The 25,184-nt window shown below is 39.5% G+C and overlaps 1 protein-coding gene across 24 annotated transcripts in view; it reads right to left on the reverse strand.

Moving 5' to 3' along the window:
- The window catches only part of SCMH1 (Scm polycomb group protein homolog 1), a 136,786-nt gene that overhangs the window by 39,856 nt on the left and 71,746 nt on the right, over nucleotides 1-25,184 (reverse strand). For 19 of the 24 annotated variants that reach the window (XM_059689771.1, XM_059689768.1, XM_059689772.1 and 16 more), the window contains 2 exons: nucleotides 18,664-18,752; nucleotides 11,331-11,574 (listed from right to left, as the gene is read on the reverse strand). The exons of 2 other annotated variants lie outside the window; for them this stretch is intronic. In XM_059689771.1, the coding sequence (XP_059545754.1) occupies nucleotides 11,331-11,574; nucleotides 18,664-18,752 (333 nt within the window). Of the gene's footprint in view, nucleotides 1-11,330; nucleotides 11,575-18,663; nucleotides 18,753-24,485; nucleotides 24,532-25,184 lie in introns of all 24 variants that reach the window. 3 more of the 24 variants (XM_059689762.1, XM_059689767.1, XM_059689770.1) reach the window with 2 other exon arrangements.

Below are 25,184 nucleotides of genomic sequence, written 5' to 3' on the forward strand. Positions count from 1 at the left end.
CCATAAGCCCCATATCCAAATAGACTTCCAGCTGTTATAAAGCAGAGACAGACTACCAGTAGCTATACCAGAAGTGTAACAAAGGACAGAGAAACTTGCACATACTCAAAATATCCTGAGGTGAGGTAGGGGGTCCTACCCAGTGCCCCTAGACGGCTTTTCCAATCCCTTTTATTTCCATGAAAATTAAATTTCCTAGGAATATCTCAATTGGCATAGTTGGTTGTACACCCACATATACAGGTGGCCTTACTCAGTTAGGAATGCCTTTCTCTGTGAGAGCTATAGTATTATATTTTCTATGGCTGAACAGCTGGTAGTGACTGGCCTAGAAAACTGACTGACTTCTCTTGTCCAGTTGTACTATCTCCCACTCTTGATCCTTCTCATTCTACTTGCAATACACATTTCAAACTCATCCCAATCCTGCCAGGTAAAAAAGGGCCCTGGAATTTCTGGTAGATTTCACTATGCATTTCCAAAATCACTGATGGAAACTCTTCCCATAAGAATTACATTTCACAATTCTCAAAGTACTTTAACATTCATTATCTTACTCAATATTTCTCACAATTATCTCAGACGTATTTACCTAATGGTTATCTCTAAACTTCCTTTGAGGCATAGAAAAGTGAAGTGTGTTACAGTAGAAAGAACATGAATTCTGAAGTCAGAAATCCATGGAGCTGGGTTCAGGTCCTTGAAAATCACTTAACTTCTTTGAATGATGGGTTATTATGATGTTTAACATATTTTATGACCTACATTCTTTTCCACGGAAAGTTCTAATAAAACTGGCTATACAGTATACTGCAATTATTGACTATGTGAATGTAAATGAATTCATCCCTAAGGCAGGCTTCCATGTTTCTACAGATCAGGTGCTACATAATTGCTACTGATTTGAATGAAGAAAAGTTATGGGGAAAGAGGGAGGTTCCTCTTATTTGATGAAACCTTTTATTGAGGAAAATATTTGGTTTATCACTACCTGGGTATTATGATAAAAGAGAGATTATAAAAGCACTTTCCAAATCTTGTGAATTACCATTCCTACCCCTAAGTAGCAAAATACAAAAACTACCAGAAAATCCCCTTACCTAACATAGTCATGATGCCCAGAAGTTCAACTTGTGCTGAGACTAAATAAGGGGTAACATTAAGCATGTACTGTGACCATTGAGAATATAAACATAGAAAAAATACAACCCTTATCTTCAACAGTTAGGTCACAGTGTAATTCCTTTCTAAGGGAAGTGAGAGTGCCTCCATTCTACACTAGTTAGGCCATCGCTGATGTGCAGAGTTCACCCTAGGCACAACACTGTAAATTGAAATGGATCAAGAAGAGAGTCCAAGCTGACGAGGAGCTTATAAACGATCCAATCTCGGGAATATCTAAAGAAAAAAGATCTGGAGGAACAAGAGTATCAAGAGCTATCTAAAAAGGTTTCATATGAAACAAGAAACAAATTTGAGCCCTGGCTGGGTGTTTTCCTGAGCACTAAAAGTTTGCCGGTTGAATTCCAGGTCAGGGCACATGCCTGGGTTGCCAGCTCCATCCGCAGTAGGGGGCATACAGGAGGTAGTGGATCAATGTTTCACTCTCAAATCTGTGTTTCTCTTTCTTTCTCTCCCTTCCTAACAATCAATAAAAAATCAAAAGAGCTCTAGCTGGTTTTGGCTCAGTGGATAGAACATCAGCCTGAGGGCTGAAGGGTCCCGGGTTTGATTCCAGTCAAGGGCACATGCCCAGATGGTGGGCTCAATCCCCAGTGGAGAGCATGCAGGAGGCAGTTAATCAATGATTCTCTCTCTCTCTCTCTCTCTCTCTCTCTCTCTCTCTCTCTCTCCCCTTTCTTTTCAATAAAAATATATTTAAAAAAATTAAAAGACAAAAACAAAATTTGAGCCAATGGAAAGAAACTGGGGGAAAGCAGATTTCAGCTCAAAATAAAATAAAAAAAAGAATATTTTTAGCCATTAAGGCTATCATAAGCAAAAGGAAGGTGCTCCTTTGAGAGATTATAATCTCCCTGGCTCTGGAAGAATTTGAGGGATACATGAGGTTTTTTGTTTTGTTTTGTTTTTTTGTTTTTAAATATATATTTTATTGATTTTTTACAGAGAAGAAGGGAGAGGGATAGAGAGTTAGAAACATCGATGAGAGAGATCGATCAGCTGCCTCCTGCATGCCCCCCACCGGGGATGTGCCCGCAAACAAGGCACATGCCCTTGACCGGAACCGAACCTAGGACCCCTCAGTCCACAGGCCGATGCTCTATCCACTGAGCCAAACCAGTTCGGCAGATGAGGTTTTTTTAGGGGATGGTCTTAAGGTGAGTCCTGAGTTAGGTGGGAGATTGAATTTGATGACTTCTGACCCTGAGATTCCAACATTCTATGGCTTTTTACCTTCCTGAAATCTCATATTTAATATTAATTAAAACTGGCTGAATCTTAACCAAAATAACTTCTAGATGGGATATAACATAGTAAAGGGTGACGCTGAAATCTTTACATATTGGGAAGATGTTAAGCTCATGTTGGTAGATAGAAGTTTTCCAAAATTGTAATTTTTGCCTGAAAGTTTAAATTTATCACTCACAACAAATGTTTATACGTTGTCTTCCTTGAAGTGCCCAGCTCACTTAATTTTGGAGAAAGTGTCTGCCAAATATCCAAGTCAGTTGTTTTTTTAAGTAAAGATGATGTTCCATGAAAAAAAAGTGGCACTTTAGCTTGCAAGTGCCAACTCAAATAATCAATAGTGGTGGTTGCCAGAGGGAAGGGAGTGGGGGTGAAGGGGGTCCTAATATATGGTGACAGAGAAGATTTGATTTTGGATGGTGGGCACATGGTGCAATATACAGATCTTGTAACATAGAAACCCACAACTGAAACCTATAAGTTCCACCCCAATAAATTTAATAAATATATTTTAAAAAATAAACAAGTTCTTTTTCGAGACAATCATTACACTTGGATATGTGAAAGATAAAACTGAACTCCAGAGGTTAAAAGACTTGCCAAAGAACACATAGCTAACGCTAGGATTTGAATCTGGATTTTTTGGTCTCCAAAGTCCATGCTCTTTCCACTATATTACCCTGAAAGCAATTACAAAACAAGAACATATCCTCAAGTAAAGAAAGGAAGATAAAGAACCAAACATGTCTAATTTATAATAATGAAGGACATCAGGGTATTGCTGATTTCTAGGTTTCTCCAATAATCCTTAGTTAGGAATTTTAGTTGTCCAAAAGAATTCATTATCAGCTCTCTCCTCTCTGCAGCATGAATACTGTATATGGAACTAGAAACAGATTCATAAAATGTAAGTAAGCCCAGCTTGTGTGTGTGTGTGTGTGTGTGTGTGTGTGTGTATCTGCACAACATAGAACATAAACCATGGAAAAGAAAATAAGAACATGGGGAAACCCATTTAGTTTATCAGTTTCTGGCCTGGGATCTTGTTTTCATTCACAGCAGTGTATCATTGGTCTTGGCATAGTAATTTAGAGGATGTGTTCTTTATTAGCTTTGCTCAACTTGGCTGGGTTATGTGCTGCCAGCTGGGCTGATGCCAAGGCTGAAACTCCATTCCCTTAAATTCCAGTTCATTCAATAAAGCATGGGTTGCCTTCTGCTCCTATCTAACTCAGTTAACACTTGCAGTTCTCTACATCCAGCTCCTTCTTTCCCTCTTGACCCTTATTCCTACGGCATGAATAGAGCATCTCTGCAATTATAAAGACATTTCGTGTTTTCCTGGGGTCTTCTTAGGCTGATAAATCTATACAGACTGGGGAAAAACAGAAGGATAATAAAACCATGCATGATGGGGCTATAAGCCAACTTCAAAAACCTCAAATTACTGAAACTCAAAGGAGTGACTGACTTTAGCTGTCTAGGGCAATAGCTAAGAGGATTCAAGAGCAATTTTAGCAAGTGGAGGGCTATGTCTTCTCAGATGCCTAAGCTACTCAGGGAGGTGGCATGAAAGCACATTGTGAGGAAGCACCTGCTAATCAGCCACAGTCAAATGAACACAGTCAGCTTTCTGTAGTATAAGACAATGAATCTTAAAATCTTACCAACTCCTGCCTTTTTGCCAAATCACCCACCCTTATAATCTTGTTTTTCTTTGCTTTAAGGGTTTGCCAAGTTTCCCTCATCTTCTTGATATACATGAATATTTGTTTTGTTTTTCTTCTAGTCATTATTGATATACAGAAATTCTCATTTGTAACTGTATCTAGAGGCCCAGTGCATGAATTCATGCACCAGTGGGGTCCCTCGGCCTGGCCTGCGGAATCGGGCCAAAACCAGCTCTCCGACATCCCCCGAGGGGTCCCGTATTGCGAGAGGGCACAGGCCAGGCAGGGGGACCCCACCGGTGCATGATCGGGGCTGGGGAGGGACGTGGGAGGTTGGCTAGCCGGAGAGGGACTGCAGGAGGGCTCCAGGGCGTGTCCAGCCCATTTTGCTCAGTCCCAATCGGCTGGACTCCAGCAGCAAGCTAACCTACAGGTCAAAGTGTCTGCCCCCTGGTGGTCAGTGCATATCAGAGCAAGCAGTTGAGTGGCCTTACCATATCATTAGCATATTACACTTTGATTGGTTGAACTGACGACCGAACGACCGGACACTTAGCATATTAGGCTTTTATTATATAGGATATTTCCTAAAAAATTATACTTATTTAAAATGGAGGACTTTGCAAGTTGATGTGTATTGGTACTGGCGTAAAGTTGGTGTTATAATAAGAGCTTGTCAAAGAAAACTACATGGATCTAAGTATTCCCAAGAAAGCAGCAGGTGCGGTAGGTCAAATATATGAACTGCCTAAGTTACTCCTCGCTATTCCAGGAAGTTTGAGAGATGCCAACTGTTTTGTTACACATGCCAAAAAATTGCTACCATTCTCAGGTATCTGTGGTTAGTGAAGGCAGGAAAGAGAACTGTAAACCCTAAAAGGTCAGCTCAGGAAAGCTGGAAGGGAGGCATGGAACAGGATTTTTCTGTCCCTTGGGAAGATATAATTAGAATCAGTAAGAGAACCCAGATTGCCTGTTTCATAATCTAGTGCCACTCATTTTAATTTCTCATATTCCTATTTCTATTTGTGTACAACAAGCATACAATATGAGAAAACCAGTTATGGGAGTTCTGGTTCACTGTACAAACCTCATCTCATATAGTTTTCCTGACTAAAATAGAGTACTTAAAATGCCTCTGTGTGGGTAGTTCCCTTTTCCTAGGACAGTGGTCGGCAAACTCATTAGTCAACAGAGCCAAATATCAACAGTACTTCTTCAAAATAGACTCGCCCAGGCCGAAAACCGACTTCTGCGCATGGGCCACGAAGTTTCAATCACACTGTATGTGCATGCCCACGTGGTATTTTGTGGAAGAGCCACACTCAGGGGGCCAAAGAGCCGTATGTGGCTTGTGAGCCACAGTTTGCCAACCACGGTCCTAGGATGTCTAGGCATCCTAATTCAGATAAAACTAACATATAGTAGACATCCACTATGTGCTACATGGTGCTATGCATTTGTACACCCATTTTTTATTTAAATCACTCAATCCATCTGGAAAGGAGGCACTTCTTTTTCACTTACACTGAGCCTAACACTGCTAACACAAGGTTGCACTACAATTGTTGGATAGATGAATAAAGGCCAGAGTTTCCAGATGTGGTTAGAGTACAAGGCCAGAACGGAAATAAGGACAGAGATAGTAGTGTGTGTGTATGGGGGGCGGGGGGAGGGGGGCTGGAACTAATATATCTGAGAGGGTAAAAGGAAAAGTAGCCAAGTGGCTGCCCTTGTTAAAGCACCAAATAATTTATTTCACTTATTTCCCAATGTGCCCACACTTTTTCTTACATGGTCAGTGAAACACATCTTCTCAGGAGACAAGAGGGGAATATTGGGTGCCAGAGTTTCCTGTAGACAGGACACTGTCCTGCTCACTGTGGCCTAGTAGAAAAAGCAGTTGGGTGGAAGGGAAGGGGACAGTCCAGGTATAGAGGTGCACAAATGTTTAGTGACAGAGAGGTGGGTGAATGTGGGCTTGGAGATGAGCCTCTCTGATATGAGTGCCCCTTGCCACTCTTATTTTTGGCTACAAGGTTTCCATCATTTGAAAAATAAAGCATTAGTTTAAATAATTTAACCTGTTATTAAAACTGCAGTAGCATTCTCACTTTTATAATTAAGTGAATATTAGCTTTAGGTGATAATGAATAGAAATGAAATGAGAAAATATAGCATGGTATATTTCACTTAGCAATTATTATTGAATAACCATGTCCCAAATGCTAGGAATATAAATATGAAGTTAGTAAACTAGTTTCATTTAATAAGGATGCAGGTAGAAATAAATCCTAACTTTCTAGACATAGCAGAAAGAAGAATTTTAGCTCCCATATTAATGCTTATATTGAAAAACTAACATTATTTTACATGTTACAGTGGTAGCTACTTGCTAAGTAAATAGTTGTGATGGGTATTAAAATAAACTTTAAGAACTCACATTTTGGCTTCTTTATTCAAAGAATATGTCCCTCAATCTTATCCATGTCACTACAATGCCACTGCCTCGATTCTCTTTCTCACCTGGAATACTAGAACAGCCTGTTAACTCAGATCTCTGCCTTCAGCTTCTGGAAGCCACCCATCATTTCACTGCTACAAGAATGGTTCTTCTAAAACACAAATTTGACCTGCAAGTCCACTAATTAAAGCCCATTCAATGCCTCTCATTGTTCTTGGGGTCAAGACCTAGATCCTTAAAATGATATAAAGGGAAGCTGTGCATTTCCTGTGCCTTCCTCCCCAGGCTTATCTCTTTCCACTCCCCTCCTTACACCCTACAAGCTGGTCATTTAAACTTTTTTGAGTTCTTCAACTGCATTTAAAAAAAACCTCAGGCCTCCACTCATCTGTTCTCTCTGCTAGCTAGAACTCTTTCTTTCCCTCTCCATTCTTCAGGTTTCAGTTTAGATACTTCATTTGGAAGCCTTCCCTAACCTTCAACTTCCAATCCTTCAATTTAGGTTTAGGGGCCCTTTTGAACTTTATTACCATAAAGTTGCAATTCTCTGTCTAGATGCTCACAAAACTGTAAACTCTAAAGGCAGAATCCCCATCAAATGATCCAATGACCAGCCCTTAGTCGTGACTTATTAGAACTTGCCTTGTTAGAACTTGAATGGCTGGCTGGCTGAGGAAAATCAGACAGCCCATCAGTTAACCTACGTGCTGGAACCTACAGGTTAGCCCTGGTTGTGTTATTCTTGCCTCTACCTTTGTTTTTTCTTGCGTAGATTTGGATTATGGTTTAACTAACCCTCTTTCTGACCCAGAATCCCAAAGTGTTAAAGTGTGTGTGTTTTTTATGTAGTTTTACAACAGGAAGAGACCATCCATAATATAAGGGAAACACATTTTATATGTTTCATCACAGGAAAAAAAGGAAGAGACATTCTGACATTTGTTTTTAAGCATCAAATTCTTAACTCTCCAGACCAGGGTAATAATCCTGCACATCAACCACAGCCGTGAGTCAGATTTTGTTTTCTCTCTGTACAATGCCACAGGTAAAAAGGGTAGACTGAAGGGTAAACGAGGCCTGGCTGACCATTTACTCCAACAGGTATGCTCAGCACTTCTATTGGACTCCTACATTTGTGACAGCATATAGAAAGCAGCCAGACCCAGCTCACACTACATGAAGTCACAAAAGTCTGATGTATAACCCAGAATGCAATAGATTTATAATAAAAATATAAGTATGAAGTAGCTTGCATCTCATGTTCTCTTACTGTTGTAAAATTACTTAGGAAGCTAAACTAAAATATGAAACTGGCTTGCCCAGCTTGAAATCAGAGCAAGGGATGTTAAGTGGATTATTATGAGAGCTAAAGGCCTAATTAGCATTAATGACTATGCCAAATGCACTGAACTTTGTATTTGGTTTCTTAAATTTAAAAAGCAATGCATAGCTCTGTTTTCAATTTTAAGTCACAGAAACAAAAAGTGATGAGCTAAGAAAATAACTAAACTAGAGGCCCAGTGCACAAAAATTTGTGCACTTGGGGGGTAGGGGGGGGGGGGTCCCTCAGCCTGGCCTGTGCCCTCTCGCAGTCTGGGACCCCTCGGGAGATAACGCCCTGCTGGCTTAGGCCTGCTCCCGGGTGGCAGAGGGCAGGCCCAATCCCTAGGTGCAGCCCCTGGTCGGGCTCAGAGCAGGGCCAATTGGGGAGTTGGGGCGCCGCCCCCTGTCATGCACAGAGCAGGGTCGATGGGGAGGTTGTGGCGCCACCCCGTCACGCACAGAGCAGGGCCAATCCGGGGGTTGGGGCACTGCCCCCTGTCATGCACAGAGCAGGGTCCATCGGGGGGTTGGGGCTCCATACCCTGTCACGCACAGAGCAGGGTTGCTCAGGGGGTTGGGGCGCCCCACCCTGTCACACACAGAGCCGCAGGGTGATCAGGGGGTTGGGGAGGTCCCCCATATCAGGCTCAGAGTAGGGCTGATCAGGAGGTTGGGGCGCCTTCCCCTGTCACGAACAGAGGAGGGTGGATAGGGAGGTTGTGGCCCCGCCCCCTGTCACACACAGAGCTGCAGGGTGATCAGGGGGTTTGGGCGCTGCCCCCTGTCACGCTGATCCCAGTGCTGGGAGGCATATTACCCTTTTACTATATAGGATAGAGGCCTGGTACATGGGTGGGGTTGGCTGGTTTGCCCTGAAGGGTGTCCTGGATCAGGGTGGGGGTCCCCACTGGGGTGCCTGGCCAGCCTGGGTGAGGGGATGATGGCTGTTTGCAGCTGGTCACACACCCTTCAGGGTGGGGGTCCCCACGGGTGCCTGGCCAGCCTGGGTGAGGGGATGATGGCTGTTTGCAGCTGGTCACACACCCTTCAAGGTGGAGGTCCCCACTGGGGTGCCTGGCCAGCCTGGGTGAGGGGATGGCTGTTTGCAGCTGGTCACACACCCTTCAGGGTGGGGGTCCACACTGGGGTGCCTGGCCAGTCTGAGTGAGTGGCTGAGGGCTGAAGCTCCCAAGTGCTCCTTTTTTTCTTAATTCTAGGCCAGCTTTAGCTCTGGCTCCAGCTCTGAGGCCTCTGCTGCTGAAAGCAAGTATCTGGTTTGTTTGGGTTCTATAATCGAAACAATGTATAACTCCAGCTCTGAGATCCCGGCACGCTGAAAGCAGGTTTCTGGGGTTTTGTTTAGCTTCTACATTTGTTACAATGTTTCAAACTGCAGGCTCAGAGGCCGGCAAGGCAGGCGGGGAACCTTGGAGTCCTCCGTCACTGAAGCAAGCAAGCCTCATGTTAGTTTCAAGCTGCCTGGCTGCCGGCCGCCATCTTGGCTGGCAGTTAATTTGCATATCTCCCTGATTAGCTAATGGGAAGGGTAGCGGTCATATGCTAATTACCATGTTTCTCTTTTATTCGATAGGATACCCTGGATTAGTTGCAAACTTGGTATTTGCTATCCATCAAGGTTGGCTTGGCCCCAGGAGTTTAGGAGCTAAAAAGGATCTGGCTTAGCAAAGGAGAAACAGCTGGCATGCAGGAGTCCTCTTAGCGGGGCAGAGCCCTCTATGAGTAGAGGGCTGAACTAGGTGGTAGATGAGGTGAGGGATCTGAAATCAAGTAGGAGATGGTCACAGGTGTCACTGTTACTCATCCCCAAGATCAGAAAACTATACAGCATTACAGGGGTGGAGGGGCCCTTAGGGATCATCTAGTTCAGGGGTAGGGGACCTTTTTCCTATCAAGGGCCATTTGGATATTTATAACATTATTTGATTAATATAATTCACTTAAATTTATGTTGCTATGAAAAAAGCTCCTAGATTTATTGAATTTCGAGTCCCGCCTGGGGTTGCCTTGGCAGGGCCAGATCAAATGATTTTGCAGGCCTTATATGGCCCAAGTGCAGACTGGACATTACCCACCCGATCTAGTTCAACCTCTCACATTTTGGAATGATTTGCTCTAATCCTAGTTGGGATTAGACCCAAGTTCAATGCTCTGACACTGCTTCTTTCTTATTTCATATCAGGAATCTGGAAGCCAAAATTCAGAGTCTCAAATGAAGCTTTAAGGAGAGCCCAGAGGAGAATGGGGAGAGTAGACGAGAGATGTGTGAAGGCAATATGGCTCAAAGTGACGGCCCTGACAGCTGGTCCTACTGAAAGATCTCCAAGGCCTGCCCCTCTAGACTGGGATATCAACAAAATCAAGTCACTTAATCCTCTGAACTTTGCTTTTCTCATAAATAAAATATATCTGAAAATAATTATTTCTAGTTCAGAGTTACCAGGAAGATAACATGAAATAACGTGTTTAAAAGAATATTAAATATTGGTATTTTTTCCTACTTACTGCAAGCAAGAAACAATCTCATTAGTTTCCATTTTTTTTCACATTTACACACTAATGACCAGAAGGTAAAAAAGAAGGAAGTAATGGTACGACTAGAGAGAGAACAGGCTTACACATACAAAAAACATCTTGTTTTGTGAAATGAATTGAGTAACCACATTTTTTCCACATTGTATCACTTGCTCCTTAGCCAGGACACTGAGATGGCTGAAGTTCTGCTATTTCTGAAAGTTACATTACAGAACCTACTGAGGGTCTGGGGTGGAGAAGGAGGGAGTGTTGGAGGAAACAACCTGGCACTGGGATGATGACTGAAGGACATGGTATGAAAATGCCAATTGGAAGGTCTTTCTCTACCTTCTGAGCCTGGTCATCTCTGTTAAAAATCTAAGGTCTCCAGAGATACACAGAATTGGAGAGGAAAACAGTCAGCAAATTCCTCTGGAGGCAGCAACCACATAGTGAGTCATGTTGCTTATCAGCATGGTGTGTAGTCAGAAAGGAATGCATGTCCAGCAATTCTTGGACACAAAGACTCAGCTCTTCTGGCTCCTGAGAACTGCCTAACTGCTGTAAGAGATTTATTGATCAACATAACAGAGTTCTCTAGGCAAGAAAGAAAATAAACCTAACTGAATATGGCCCGGATCAATAAGGCTTATCCTGTTTTAGTCTCAAGTAAACAAAAATGGCTCCACTACCACTTCCAAGGCACTTCTCTTCTTGCTGCTTCCACGCCTATTTTCGACATTTTATTCCTATTGCTAATTACTCTCAGGTAGACTCTGTGTTTTTTGTGTTTTTTTTACCTCTGCCTACGGTGAGGTTTATTGGTGGAGAAACACTAACCATGAGAGATCTAGGTAATCTCCATCATCAATTTGGGTCCTGATTTCAAGAGCTCAAAGATGGGCCTTTACCTTTAGTGCCAGGAGGCTGTAGGTTGTCTCCAGTCAAGGAACACCAGCCTACAGGGAAGATGTCCCGGGAGTCGAAGCGGCACCAGTAGTCAAAGGCCCCTCGCCACCCATCAAAAGTGACAAGCACCTCTGAGCCCCGCACCTCCCCTATAGTGGCTGGGCAAATGAAATGAGGGTTCTTCCTGTCCACAGCTTCTAGCTTCATTCCCATTTTGAAGAAGTTGTGGGAAGGCGATGGTGGTTCCTAGATGAGAAACAGAAATATATAGACCTAGACACAAAGAGAGAGGCTATGTACGCCAAAAGGCTGCTACCTCATTTGGATGATTAAAAAGGGACTGCTATGTAAGATTTAAAATGAAGATTTAGTCTTCCTTTAAATGAATTTCAAAAAATACCAAATATTTGTAACCCTAACACTGTGACATTTTGCTTCAGTATTTTTTAAGAAAGTAAAATGTACCAGGTAAAGTTGAACCCCCTTTTGTGCCCTTCCCCTATCACACTCCCCATGCATGTACATATCCATTTACATATTTTAAATTTTATATAAATGGTATTAACTGTACATATTCTATAAGTTGTTTTTTTGTTCAACATGTTTTTGAAATTTGTCCAGTTCATTTTAACTGCTAATAAACCAAGATATTATATGTATATATCACAATTTATTTATTCTTTTGACGGACATTTAAGGTTTTTCCAGCTGTTCAAAAGGTTTTTAAAAATATATATTTTCTTATTTTTATTGATTTCAGAGAGGAAGGGAGAGGGAGAGATAGAAACATCAATGATGAGAGAGAATCATTGATTGGCTGCCTCTTGCACACCCACTACTGGGGATCAAGCCCAAAACCCAGGCATGTGCCCTTAACTGGATCGAACCTGGGACCCTTCAGTCTGCAGACTGATGCTCTATCCATTGAGCCAAACCAGCCAGGCTGTTCAAAAGTTTTAATGACCATTCTTGCACTTGTTCCTTTGTACACATGTGGGAAGGTTTCTTTAGGATATATACCTAGGAGTAAAACTACATTATAGGATAAATATACACATCTTCTACTTTATTAAATATTGCTAAATTGCCTTCCAAAGTGGTTTTAACATTGTATATTCTCTCTAGCAGTCTTCTCTTCTCTTCTCTCTCTCTCTCTCATGCTAATTCACAATGTTATTGCTTAGATAAAGTTCACAAAGAAGTGTTGTACATTCTATGCTGTTACCTTGGCTTTACTGTTTGATCCTACACCAATAACAGTCTCATTAAATGGATACCTAGAAGAAAAAAATCCCCTTATTTTGTCATTTTTCAATATTGTTTTGGCTATTCTTTCTCCTTGATCTTTTTATGTTTATTTTTTAACTTTTATTGTTGACACTATTGCAGATGTCTCCCATTTGCCCCCTCTTTGCTCTCTGGCCCTCACCACATTGTTGTCTGTGTCCATGGGCTATGCACATACCAGTTGTACCGGTTAATAATTCGGATTTTGTAATCAAAGAAAACATGATAATTTCAAGAGAAACATCAAAAGTGCTTTATTCAAAGTAATGTCCATCGCTAGCTATACATTTCTGTATCTTTCAGGTAATTTGTGGATACCGTCCCAATAGAACTTTTCTTGTTTTGAGGCAAATCATTCAGAGACCCAATTTTCCACTTCTTTGTACGTTTTGAAGTACCGCTCAGAAAGTGCGTGTGCCATCAATCAGAATAAGTGGTAATCTGAAGGAGCAAGGTCTGGTGAATACAGCGGGTGGGTTAATACTTCCCAGGCAAGATCTTTTAACATGTCTTTAACTGGTTTTGAAGTGTGTGAATGTGCGTCATCATGAAGCAAAATTACTTTGCTGTGTCTTCTGGAACATTCTTGTGGTTTCACGATCGAAGTGTGGTTCAAATTGATTATTTGTTGTTGGTAGCGATCAGTATTAACAGTTTCACCTGGTTTTAGAAGCTCATAATACCACACCTTCCTGATCCCACCAAACACAGACATTGTCTTCTTTCCGAAGCGATTTGGCCTTGCAGTCGATGTTGATGGTTGACCTGGATCAAGCCATGATTTTGTGCCTTTGGGATTCTCAAAATAAATCCACTTTTCATTGCCAGTCACAATTGGATGCAAAAAGATTTTCTTTTGTGCCGTTGAAGCAACATTTTACTGATGACTTTTCAGTTTTCCATTTGTCTTTTATTCAGTTGATGTGGCACCCATTTTCCTTCTTTTAAAATCTTTCTCATTGCTTGTAAATGATCGGAAATTGTTTGCTGAGCAACATTTAATCTTTCTGCAAGTTGTTTTTGAGTTTGACATGCATCTTCATCCAATAATGCTTATAATTGTTGGTCTTCAAACTTTTTTGGTTGACCTGGACGTTCTTTGTCTTTCACATTGAAATCGTCACTTTTAAAGCATTTAAACCAGCGTTCACAAGTATCTTGAGATGGAGCATGTTCACCATAAGCTTCCTGAAGTATACGATAATTTTCAGAAGCACTTTTCTTTAAAATAAAGTAATGAATTATAACTTCCCGCAAATGCTCTTTTTTTTTTGGCACGAAATTCGACATTTTTAAGTGTAAAAATATCTATGATGTTAACACCTTCAGCAAATTTGACATATGAAGTTTTGAAGTTTGCTGTCAATACAACAAAATAGCATACATATCAAACTGCACATATATCAACATATGTGTAACTCCAGCTATTGAAAAAAATCCGCATTATTAACCGGTACACCTAGTATATGTTCTCTGGCTCTTCTCTTCACCTTTTGTATAAATTTTAGAATCAGCTTTTCAAGTTCCACACAAAAACCCTATTTGGATTTTGACTGGAATCCCAATGAATTTATAGATTAATTTGGGAAAAAGTAACTTTTATATATATAATATTGAACCCTCCCAACTATGATCATGATAGCATTTTCCATTGGTTAAGTATTCTTTAATATAGATTTCTTCTTTACTATACATTTTTAAATTTACTCTATAAAAACTCTTGCTTTTTACTAACATTTTCTAGATGCATTGTAACTTTATTGCTGTAATAAATTATATCTTTTTAAATTTTTATTTTCACACCAATTGTTAAGAATTCAACTGATTTTTACAAATTGATCAACTAATTTAATTCAGATTAGCTTATGATGACTGATACGCCAATTTTTGTCTGCTTAATTTATCAATTATTCAGAGATATGTATTAAATTAGCCACTAGTGATTGTGGGTTTTCCAATTTTTCCATGTAATTGTGTCAATTTTTGCTTTATATACTTTGAGGCTGTGTTCCTTAGGAGCATACATATTTATAACTTTTATTTTCGTGGTAAACTGTACTTTTTTTGGTTTTGTTTTGTTAATCCTCACCAGAGGATTTTTCCCATTGCTTTTCAGAGAGTGTGGAAAGAAGGAGGGAGGCAGGGAGCAGGGTAGAGAGAAAGAGAGAGAGAAAGGGACAGAGACATCAAATGGTTGCCTCCTGCATGAGCCCAGACCAGGATTGAGAAGAGAACCCGCAACGCAGGTATATGTCCCGTGCCCTTGACAGGGAATCAAACCGAGATTCTTTGGTGTGTGGACCGATGTTCCAACCACTGAGACACACCAGTCATGGCTGAACTGCACTTTAAAAAAATCATTAGATAATGACCTCTAAATGCTTTTTAGCCTCAAAGTCTTTGTCTGATTTCAGTATAGTTAACACCAGCTTTTTAAAAATATATTTTTTTATTGATTTTTATAGAGAAAGGGAGAAGGAGAGAGAGAGAAACATCTTTGATTGGCTGCCTACTGCATGCCCCCCACTGGGGATCAAGCCTGCAACCAGAAGAGTGCCTTGACTGGTAATCAAACTGGCAACCTTTCTGAACACAGGATGACACCCAACTGAGCCACACTGGCCAGGGCAACACCAGCTTTATTTTGATAATGATTTGCCTGGTATATCTTTTATATTCTTTTACTTTCAACATTTTGGGGCATATTTTATCAGGATCTTTTGTAAATAGTATGTAGATTTAAAAATAATCTACTCTGTTAGACTAAATTGATGAGTTTAAGCTCATTTCTTTTTTTTTTTTTTTTAAGCTCATTTCTTATGATAACTGATATATTTAAATTTATTGTATTTCCTAGAGTTCTATTTTACTTGATTTTTAAGTTTCTTTTTTCCCTTTACAATTGACTGAATTTTCTTCCCTTCCCCACCTCATTGATTCAGATGTTAACCATTCTATTTATAATCTTTCAGTGGATCTCCTTAAGACTATAACTGTATAGTTGACATAAGTCAGTCTAAAACTCATCTTTATCTCTAGTCACATTATAAAAACCTTAGAATATTTTAATTACTCCTGAGTTAACAGTGTTTGATAATTTAGTTTCACATTGTTATGTTGAGAATTAATCACTTTTGTTATTATAATTGGTTTTAAATAATTATAGGCAATGCTTTATTAGCTTTGCCCACATGTTACCCAGTCTTTCCTCACCACTATTTCTTGCATCTCATTTCTTCCTTTCTGGGTTCAATGATCTTCCTGAAATATATTCTTCAGTTGTTCTTTTAGCAGATATGTTGGCATCTACTTACATTAGTTTGTTTGAAAATGTCTTCATTTTATATTCATTCTGAAATAATACTCTAACTAGATATAAAACTCTAGATGGACAACTATTTTTCCTAAGAACTTTGGAGATATTATCCTATTATCTTTGTTTTGAACTGCTGCTGTCAAGAAATGTGCTGTCAGCCTAACTGCAATCCTTTTGAAGGAATTCTGTGTGAGTACTTGCTCAGATCTTTTCTTTTGACTTTAGTTATACCATTTTTTTAATGGTTCTGAATCTTTACTGTTGAAAGTATTACATAGGTTCTCCTTTCCCCCCCATAAACCTCTTATACCATGATGTTTTAAGATGTATATTTGCCTTTACTATACACTCTGGAAAATTCCGTCATTATCTTTGCAAATATTGGTTATTTTCTATACTTTCTAGTTACTGTTTCTGGATTTCATATTCAACATTAATGGACCTTCTAATATTATTGTTTTTGTCTCTTCTCTTTAATATTTCCATTTCTTTATTTGTGCTGCATTCTGAGGAAATTCCTTATATGTCTTTCAGTTAATTCTCTTTTATCTATGTCTATGTTGCTTATATACCTATAATTAACTTTCACTTTTAATGGTTAAGTTTCATTTACAGATGTTCAATTTTTTTCTCAAATCTGTCTTTGAAAAATAGGATTTTATACTTTTATCATTTAAAAAAGTTCCTCTCCTTGCCCTGGCCAATGTGTACAGTGGTTAGAGCATTGGCCCATGCTCCAAAGTTATCAAGGGTATACCTGGGTTGCAGGTTTGAACCCCAAACCGGTCAGGAGGATGTGGGAGGTAACCAATTGATGTGTCTCTCTCACATAGATGTTTCTCTTTCTCTCGCCCTCCTCTCCCACTTCCTTCACCTCCTCTTTCCCTTCCACTTTCTCTGAAAAACCAATGGAAAAAATATCCTCAGGGGGATTAACAATAACCACAAAATAATAAAATTTTCTTCTTTTCATTCTTTAATCATTTTCAAAAATTTAATTTATAATCTCTATCTATCTGATATTTCTATTCTAAAAGTCCTTGGGGTTATAGTCGTACTGTTTGTTGTGTCTACTAATGTCCCACCATGTTGGATTTATTTTGAGAGCTCTGTAATTCTGAAGGGAGTACTCATCTTCACTGGTACTTCACTTTAGGAACTTCTATGACATCTGGGTTGAAAGCAACCAAACTCTCTAGAGAGGTTTTGGGTTTGCTTCTGCTGGGCACTCAGAAATATCTCCATACAACTCTGGAGTTTCTAGACAATACAGGTACCATATCTGAACCCTGGATTTCCATGAGGGAAAGACTGTTTTATCAAGGAGATGACTCCATTCCTGCCCCTACCCAGAGCCCAGGCAGAGACTCTCCTCATCAATGTAACAGTCTTTCACTAAGGAGTAAACATTTGAGGTATTTGATCTGGTTTTATATATGCAGTCTCGGGTCTATTCCTGGCTTGCTTGGGCCCAAGGCCTCATCTTCTATCCAACTGTGGCTGGTAAAAGACAAGATTATTGGAAAGCTCCTTAAAATACCTGCAGGTTTAGTGCATGCACTTAACACTCTAGTTTTCCTCCTTCATTTTAGCCTCTGGAGAGTTTTCTTTTTTATTCTCACCTGAGGATATTTTCCCATTGATTTTTAGAGAGAGTGGAAGAGAGGGCAAGACAGAGAGAAATATCAGTGTGAGAGAACACATCGATTGGTTGCCTTCTGCACATGCCCTGACCAGGGCCTGGGCCAGAGAGGAGCCTGCAACTGAGGTACATGCTCTAGACCAGAATCAAAGCTGGGACCCTTTGGTCCGTAGGCCAATGCTCTATCCACTGAGCCAAACCAGCTAGGGCAAGTTTTCTTCCTTTTTAGTAAGCTCAACAAAGCATTTAAAAGGATAGTTGTTGCCCCCACCAAACATTTTGAGTTATTCTGTAGTGAAAGGGTTTTTAAGTTGCCCAGTACACTATATGTATATATATTCTGGAAGCCAGAGTGCTTTAGGGTTTAGACTTTAATAGCAGCACAGGCAACACTAATTCAGTTTCCTTTATAACTCTAACCTCATTAAAGATAAAGAATTCAACTGAGAGCAGACTGAGTACCTCATCCCTGGAGAAATAAGGAAAAATGAATATGGGTTATTGATCCCTATTCCACCACTTACTAGCCATATGATCTTGGGCAAGTTCCTTATTCAAAAGTATTTGTTTCCTTAACTACTAAGTGGAAATAATATCTGTTTCAGAAAGTTAAGTGTGGGTATTAAGTGAGATAGTGTATATAAACTCCAAACATACTATAAGCATCAAAAATTGTCTCCTTTCTTTCTCTGTTTAGTATAAGAACTTTATGGAACTCCAAGATTTATAACAAGAACAGCTCCTTTAGATTTATATCACATTTTATATACTTTACTAGTAAACACATTTTAACTTAATTATCCTGTAAGTTAGAATCCCACTTTATACATGAAATCAAAAGGACATAGGTTATTGGTAGAGCTGGGACTCAAAAACCAATAATCATAATTTATAGTCTATATTTATAATTAGCCTCTGGGGATAATTGCTGCTTCATAAGGTACTAAACAATCCTTCTGCTGAATTAGTTTCTGAGAAGGCATCCTCAGGCCATAAGTGTAATGTAGATATCAGAGGCTAAGTAATTGAAAGAATATAAGCATATGACCTTAAGCAATTTAGAGTTGGTGATATCTGAGGGACACCATACCTTGTGGAAAATCCTGACGGGAGCCATTTCAGCTCCATTTAGTGTCTTCAAAAGGAACATGGGCCAAGAGGAGGCATTCAACCGAAATCCTGCAGCAAACATAACAGGCAACAGATAAAAAATATGTTTCAAAGGAAACGGCAATATCAAGTTTTCCCTTTGGAATCCAGCTAGTCTATGTTACAGAATCATAGACTGTTAGGAAAGGACTTAAAGGTTAAATAGAGGAAATGCCTCATCAGACAGATGAGAAAATGAGGCACATAGAGGGAATGTAACTTGCCCATGTGTAATGTTGCAAAGCAAGTAGTGGAACAAAGTCCCCAACCAAGTGGCCTGACTCCAAGACAAGTATTACAGATTAGCACCTAAAAAGTTTTCCTTGACAAATTTAAAATAGATGTGAGATAAAATTAACAAATCCTTAGAAATGGTCTAGACAGTAGAGTGTGAAAGTTCTTCTTAATCATCTCTTAAGAAGAAACCAAATATGTCAACTGATAAACCCAATATACAAGTAAATCTTTTTAGTTTATTTCAATATAAACTAACTCACTATTTTTCTCTTTCTCTCATTCTTTGGTGTGTGCGCTCTCTCACTTCTCTTTCACACACTTCTCTTTCACACACCAAGTACAAAACACTTCTTGATCTTCAATTTTACTTAACCAACGAAGGATCAGGAAATGAAGATGAAAGGGATCATCCTGTCCAAAGATACTCATTTTACAAAAAAAAGTAAAAAGCCTAGAGAAGTTAATTGTCCATTGTCATTCAGTAAGGAAAAGTCAATAAGAACGTACCATTTAATTAATTAATTATAAAAATAAGATCATTATTATAGTTAGGTCTTCCAATTAGTGGAAAGAAGTTCCAAGTACTTCTTTCAATTTGGCTTCAACTCTCTCCTGAGGTACCGAAATCTAGTGCTTTTTTCATAGCCTCCCAATCTACCTCAGTTTTCTCATTTCTGACAAAAGAACAGGGGCTGCACCAAAGCTGCAGAGCTGGAAATTACAATAGAATCTGATATTTTTGAACTCTTTATTGTGGGTCAGACATCGTGCCAATCACTTTCCACTGACCATCTAATCCTCAAGACAACCCAGTGAGGTAGATATTATCTTCATTTTATAGATGAGAAAAAGATATATAAACTGATTAAGATTTCTAAGTGAGCAAATGACAAAGATAGGATTGAAACCCAGACAATCTGACCCTTGAGCCCATACTATACTCTTAACCACTATGTTCAACATTGTGTAGATAAAATGAAAAAGGAAGAATCAGCTTTTGGGATTAAAATTAAATTATTGGTGAAGAAGCAAGAAGGGAGAAGAAAATAGAACTAATAAGATTTACCACCCTATATCTTTTAAACTTTTAGTCTCAAAGCTGGCTAGGCTAAGCCAAGCCTCTAAGGCTGGAAGATAACTTGGGGTAGCTCAATTACACCAACAATGGCGACAGCAATATGGATGCTCCTATCACTTAATCTAAAACTACCATCACTTTTTTGGCTTGTCTAGCTTCCCTCCCCGCCCTCGCCCCTCCTTTTGGAAAAAAAATCCCATCCTAATTCTATGTAATTTGTTGAGAATGTCTGTCACATGGCTCTCTCTGCCTAACTGTGGAATGGAAAATAATGCCATTCAAGAGCATTAGATTCCCCGAGACCAGGGTTGGGGAACATCCAGCCCACAAAAACATTTGGTCTGGCCTTGCCAAGGTAACCACAGGTGGGACTTGAAGTTCAGTAAATCTAGGAGCTTTTTTTCATAGCAGCATTAATTTATATTAAGGGAGTTATATTAAGGGAATTATGTTATAAATATCCAATGGCCGTTGGCAGCAAAATGGTTCCCCATCCCTGCCCTAGACCAAGAGTGTGTATGTATTTACCAAGCTGGGTCAACTGTTTTCTGATATGATATGCATATTGGAGGAGAGTCTTTCTCCAAGATCATGGCTAGAGAGAGTTTGTAGATTTGGCATTGCTACATGGAGAACAGAACTGAGAATAAAGCCAAGGTAGAGCAAATGATGGAGAGACATGAGAGTGTTTAAAGGCCCGTGTTCAGACATATTCAATACCAGGCCTTAGACTTCTCCATTATATGAGCCTGTAATTCCTGTCCCCTCCTTTCACTTGGTTCGAGTTGGGTTTTTTCACTCATAGCCCAAAGAATCTTGACTACTACTCTTCCTTTATCATGGTTAAAAGAAAAAAATTTAAATTTCTGAAGAAATTCAAGTTCAGGCCCAGTCTATGTGTGGGGAAAACAATCTCAGTGGGTTATTCTAAGGATTAATACATGTAAAGGACTTAAAATTCTGCCTGGTATATACTAAATGTTAGACAAATGCTGTCTATTATTTATAATATTATAGATTAAAAGACCGAGGTCAAGGAAATTAAGTAAAATATCTAAGGTTATAATTTTAATAAATACAATATTCAAGAGACAGGATTTAAACCCAACTCCTCTGACTCCAGAGCCTTCATTATTAAACCTCACATTAATATCTTCAAATATTTCATCACTCAATTTTTCCATACTATCTCTCTAGGTAAAAATAATTGTAGTCATAAGTTTGTGAAAGCAGGAAGAAGAAAAATGACAATTTGAAGGTCTCAAATTAAACAATGGCCTGGGTGCTTGCAAGGTGGGTACCTCAGTGCCTGATCATTTCATAATCCCCTCTTTTCTCTTGTCAAATAATGACTGCCAATTTACATGTCCAGCCTAAACCTCATGCTCGTATTTCCAACTGCTTTATTCTATAACTCTACCTGAAATCCTAAAGTGCTTGAATTTTTATTTTTTTATCCTCAACCGAGGATATTTTTTCCATTGATTTTTAGAGAGTGGAAGGGAGAGGGAGAGACAAGAGAGAAACGCCAAAGTGAGAGAGACGCATCAATTGATTGTCTCCCGCATGCCCCTGATGAGAGCCCGGAGCCTACAACCGAGGTATGTGGCCTTAACTAGAATCAAACCCGGGACCCTTTAGTCCACAGGCCAACACTCTATCCACTAAGCCAAACCGGCTAAGGCAAAAACAGAACCCTTGACTTTGCTGCTCCCTCCAAACTTGTTCCCTTCCTCATCTCATCTCATCTCATCTCATCTCATCTCATCTCATCTCATCTCATCTCATCTCATCTCATCTCATCTCATCTCATCTCATCTCATCTCTCATCTCATCTCAGTTAATGCACTACTTATTAAACCCAGGTGCTCAGACCAAAAAGCCTACACTAAGTCACTCTTGATTCCTCCCTTGCTATTACCTCTCAAATACAATTAATTAGCAAGTCTTGATGGCTCTTTCACCTCATGTAACCTAAATCAAATAGTTTCTCACCATTATATATTCTCACACTACTAATCACCCTAACTTAAGTCACAGTCAGATTTTGCATAGACTACTGCAAGAGCTTTGTAACAGACTCCCCGCTTCCACTTTTGCATCCTACTGTGTTTTCCACTTAGCAGCCAGAACGTTTTATGTATTTTAAAATATAAATCAGATCACACTTTTATGCTCACATCACATAATACCAAATAAATCTAAACTCTTTATGTATGTTAACAAGATTTACATAATCTGGAACTTGCTTACTTATTATAACTCATTTCCTATCACTCCTCTGTCCTCCACGCACTGGCCTTTCTATTCCTCAAACATACCAAGCTTCATCCCTCTGCCACGAAAACCCTTCCTCAAATCTGTAACAATTAGTAGCTGCTGAAATCTCAGCTCCTCAGAGAGGCATTCCTAGACTACCCTCTCTAAAATAGACTTCTAAATCCCACTCCCTCCTATTTATCCTTAACTCTTATCATTGCCTGAATTTTTCTTTATTTTCCCTTGTAATGTGTCTGCATTTTCCAACTGGAATATAAGCTCAATAAGAGTTTTATTGAACAAAGAAGAAAATCTCCACTTATTACATGGGTGCCAGGAATTGATGAATGCTATAAAAATCACGTGTGGCAGAGTTTATTAATGATCTGGCAGGTGAGGCTATGGAAACTCAAGGTTAAAAGTAAAGGTAAAGCAACTTATCAGTAGTCACGTAACTAAGCTAGTAAGTGGCTGAGTGAATTTTACAAAGCCAGGTCTCTAATTCTAAACCTAGGCATGCTGCAAGTGTTATATGCTTACCTTAAAAACACTGACATGGAACCAGTTATAAGAGCTTCCAGGTGCTCACCAGATGGTGAGGCTACTAAATATGTTAGGGTCCAGCTGTTTAAACTTAACAGCGTCTTCTTGAAGCTCTGGACTTAAATGCAGAGCAACAGGTCCAGAATCTAATAATAGTTCATGCCCTCTGGTGGCAGGTAACAGAACAGCACTCATACCAGAAACCACCTGTTATGGGCCCTACTTTCCACCCCACCACTGTCCTATATAATAATTCTAAGCTTTGTGAAGTTATTAGACATATGGCTGTCAAGATGATTCCATGACACTCCCAACTCATTCTCTCCTCCCAGAGGAGTTTTACATACATGTACATATACAAATACATGTACAGAAATATGTCACTCACTGTACAACCTCGAACAACTCATTTCTCTTTTCTTATTTCTGTATTTGTCAGAGGAGGATATTGAGTTAAAGCAGTGCTTCCAAACTGAGGTTTGGTGACCTATCTCCATGCTACCCCAAGACTGAGAGAAACAAGAAGTGGAACTGGGAGATGTTGAATAAACTGTCTTTTCTTAGGAGGAAGTGATTGTACTTGGGAAGGATTGTTAAGGTTCCTTTACCTCTGATAGGACTCTATCACCATTTCGCTGCTACATTCCCATATACAGATTCAAACACAAGTTAATTCAGGTTAATTTCATTGGAGGTGGGGGTTGTGACTAATCTTGAGATAGTCATAGGTATAGATGGTCTGGCATTACCCAATGCCAGGGGTTTTGCTGCAGACAAAAAGAAGTTCAGTAAATATTGTAAAAATTAACTTTATAAATAAGCATTTAAGTCACCATGGTTAAGTTACTTCACTCTAAAATTTTGTTTTTGTCCCTCCACCCTCTACATTTCTAAAAAGAGTTCAAATTTCTATGACCAGAAAATGAGATATGCATCTTAAAAATTCCCTTTTCTATTGACAGGCCCTGGAGACTACTTAGCAAATGAGAAGGCTGATCAGTGACAGAAACATACAAAGGGTTCAAGTCAACTTACCACAAATACACCAGAGCACGTGATCAAGTTTGCTGAGCAGGGAATTTGTACTAGGTTCCTGACATACTTGGCTAGTGGTCTCACAGAGGCCAGTTTCTGCTTTAAATCAACGACTATCAAACTTGGACACTGGGATCCCCTGGGGAGCACTAAAGAATACATCAGAATCACCCCCAGGCATTCTGATTTAACTGCTCTAAGGCCTACATACTGAATTCCCCAACTGATTCTAACTGGCAGCCAAGTTTGAGAACTAGTGATCCAGACGGATCTAATTAGAAGAAACAATCATACTCTTGAGCAGTAAAAGAGATCAGTAAAACAAGGGTATGTGAGGAAAAGGTTGGCAGCACTGAGATAACTTCACCGGTGAATCATTCTACCTTCCCATTTTCCCCCCTAGAGGGGCTCTGCAAGAGAGTAATGATTGTTCCTATGTGAACAGAACACACGCACACGTACACGCAAACGCACGCACACATACACACACCATACAAGACTTTAATGGAGAAGAATGCTCTTCTAGAACAATGCTTCCCAAATATAGACAGACCAATTGCATTAGAGTCTCGGGAGAGCCATTTACCATGCAGAATCCCAAGCCCCATTACCTAGAGATTCTGATTCAGCAACTCTGGGGAGAGGTCCAGAGGAGGCCTGGGGAACATGAACACACACACATATATATGTATAGTTACATACATAATTTATTCAAAACTTTTTATTTTGAAAAATTTTAAGCCTAGAGAAAAATAGCAAAACCAGTAATATGAACAACTATGCATCTTTCACCTAGATTCAATAACTAATATTTCACCACATTTTGTTTCCATATATCTACACACACTTTTTCCTTTGGACTATGTGAAAGTTAGAGACATCATGAGACTTCACCCCAAATACGTCAGTACATTTGTCCTCAGAACAAAGACATTCTCCTTTAACGCTGCAATATTACCATACCCAAGAAGTTTAATATTCTTATGTTCCCCAAAATGTTTAAAACTGTTTTTTTTAAATACAGGGTCCAATAAAGAATCACATATTGCATTTGGTTGTCATGTTTCTTTAGACACCATCAATGTACAATAGCCTTGTTCTTTTGTTTTTCATGAAGAGTCTGGGCTAATTATTTTACCGAATATCCCACAATTTGGGATTTTTCGGATGGTTTCCTTACAATTACATTGATGCTAAACAGTTTTAACACAGACACTATACAAGTAATGTTGAGTACTTTTTACTGCTTTACTTCAAGAGGCACATAGTATCAGTTTGTCAAATTATTGATGATACTAAATTTGATCAGT

This window comes from Myotis daubentonii, chromosome 3 (assembly GCF_963259705.1).
Source record: "Myotis daubentonii chromosome 3, mMyoDau2.1, whole genome shotgun sequence".
Taxonomy (NCBI): Eukaryota; Metazoa; Chordata; class Mammalia; order Chiroptera; family Vespertilionidae; genus Myotis; species Myotis daubentonii.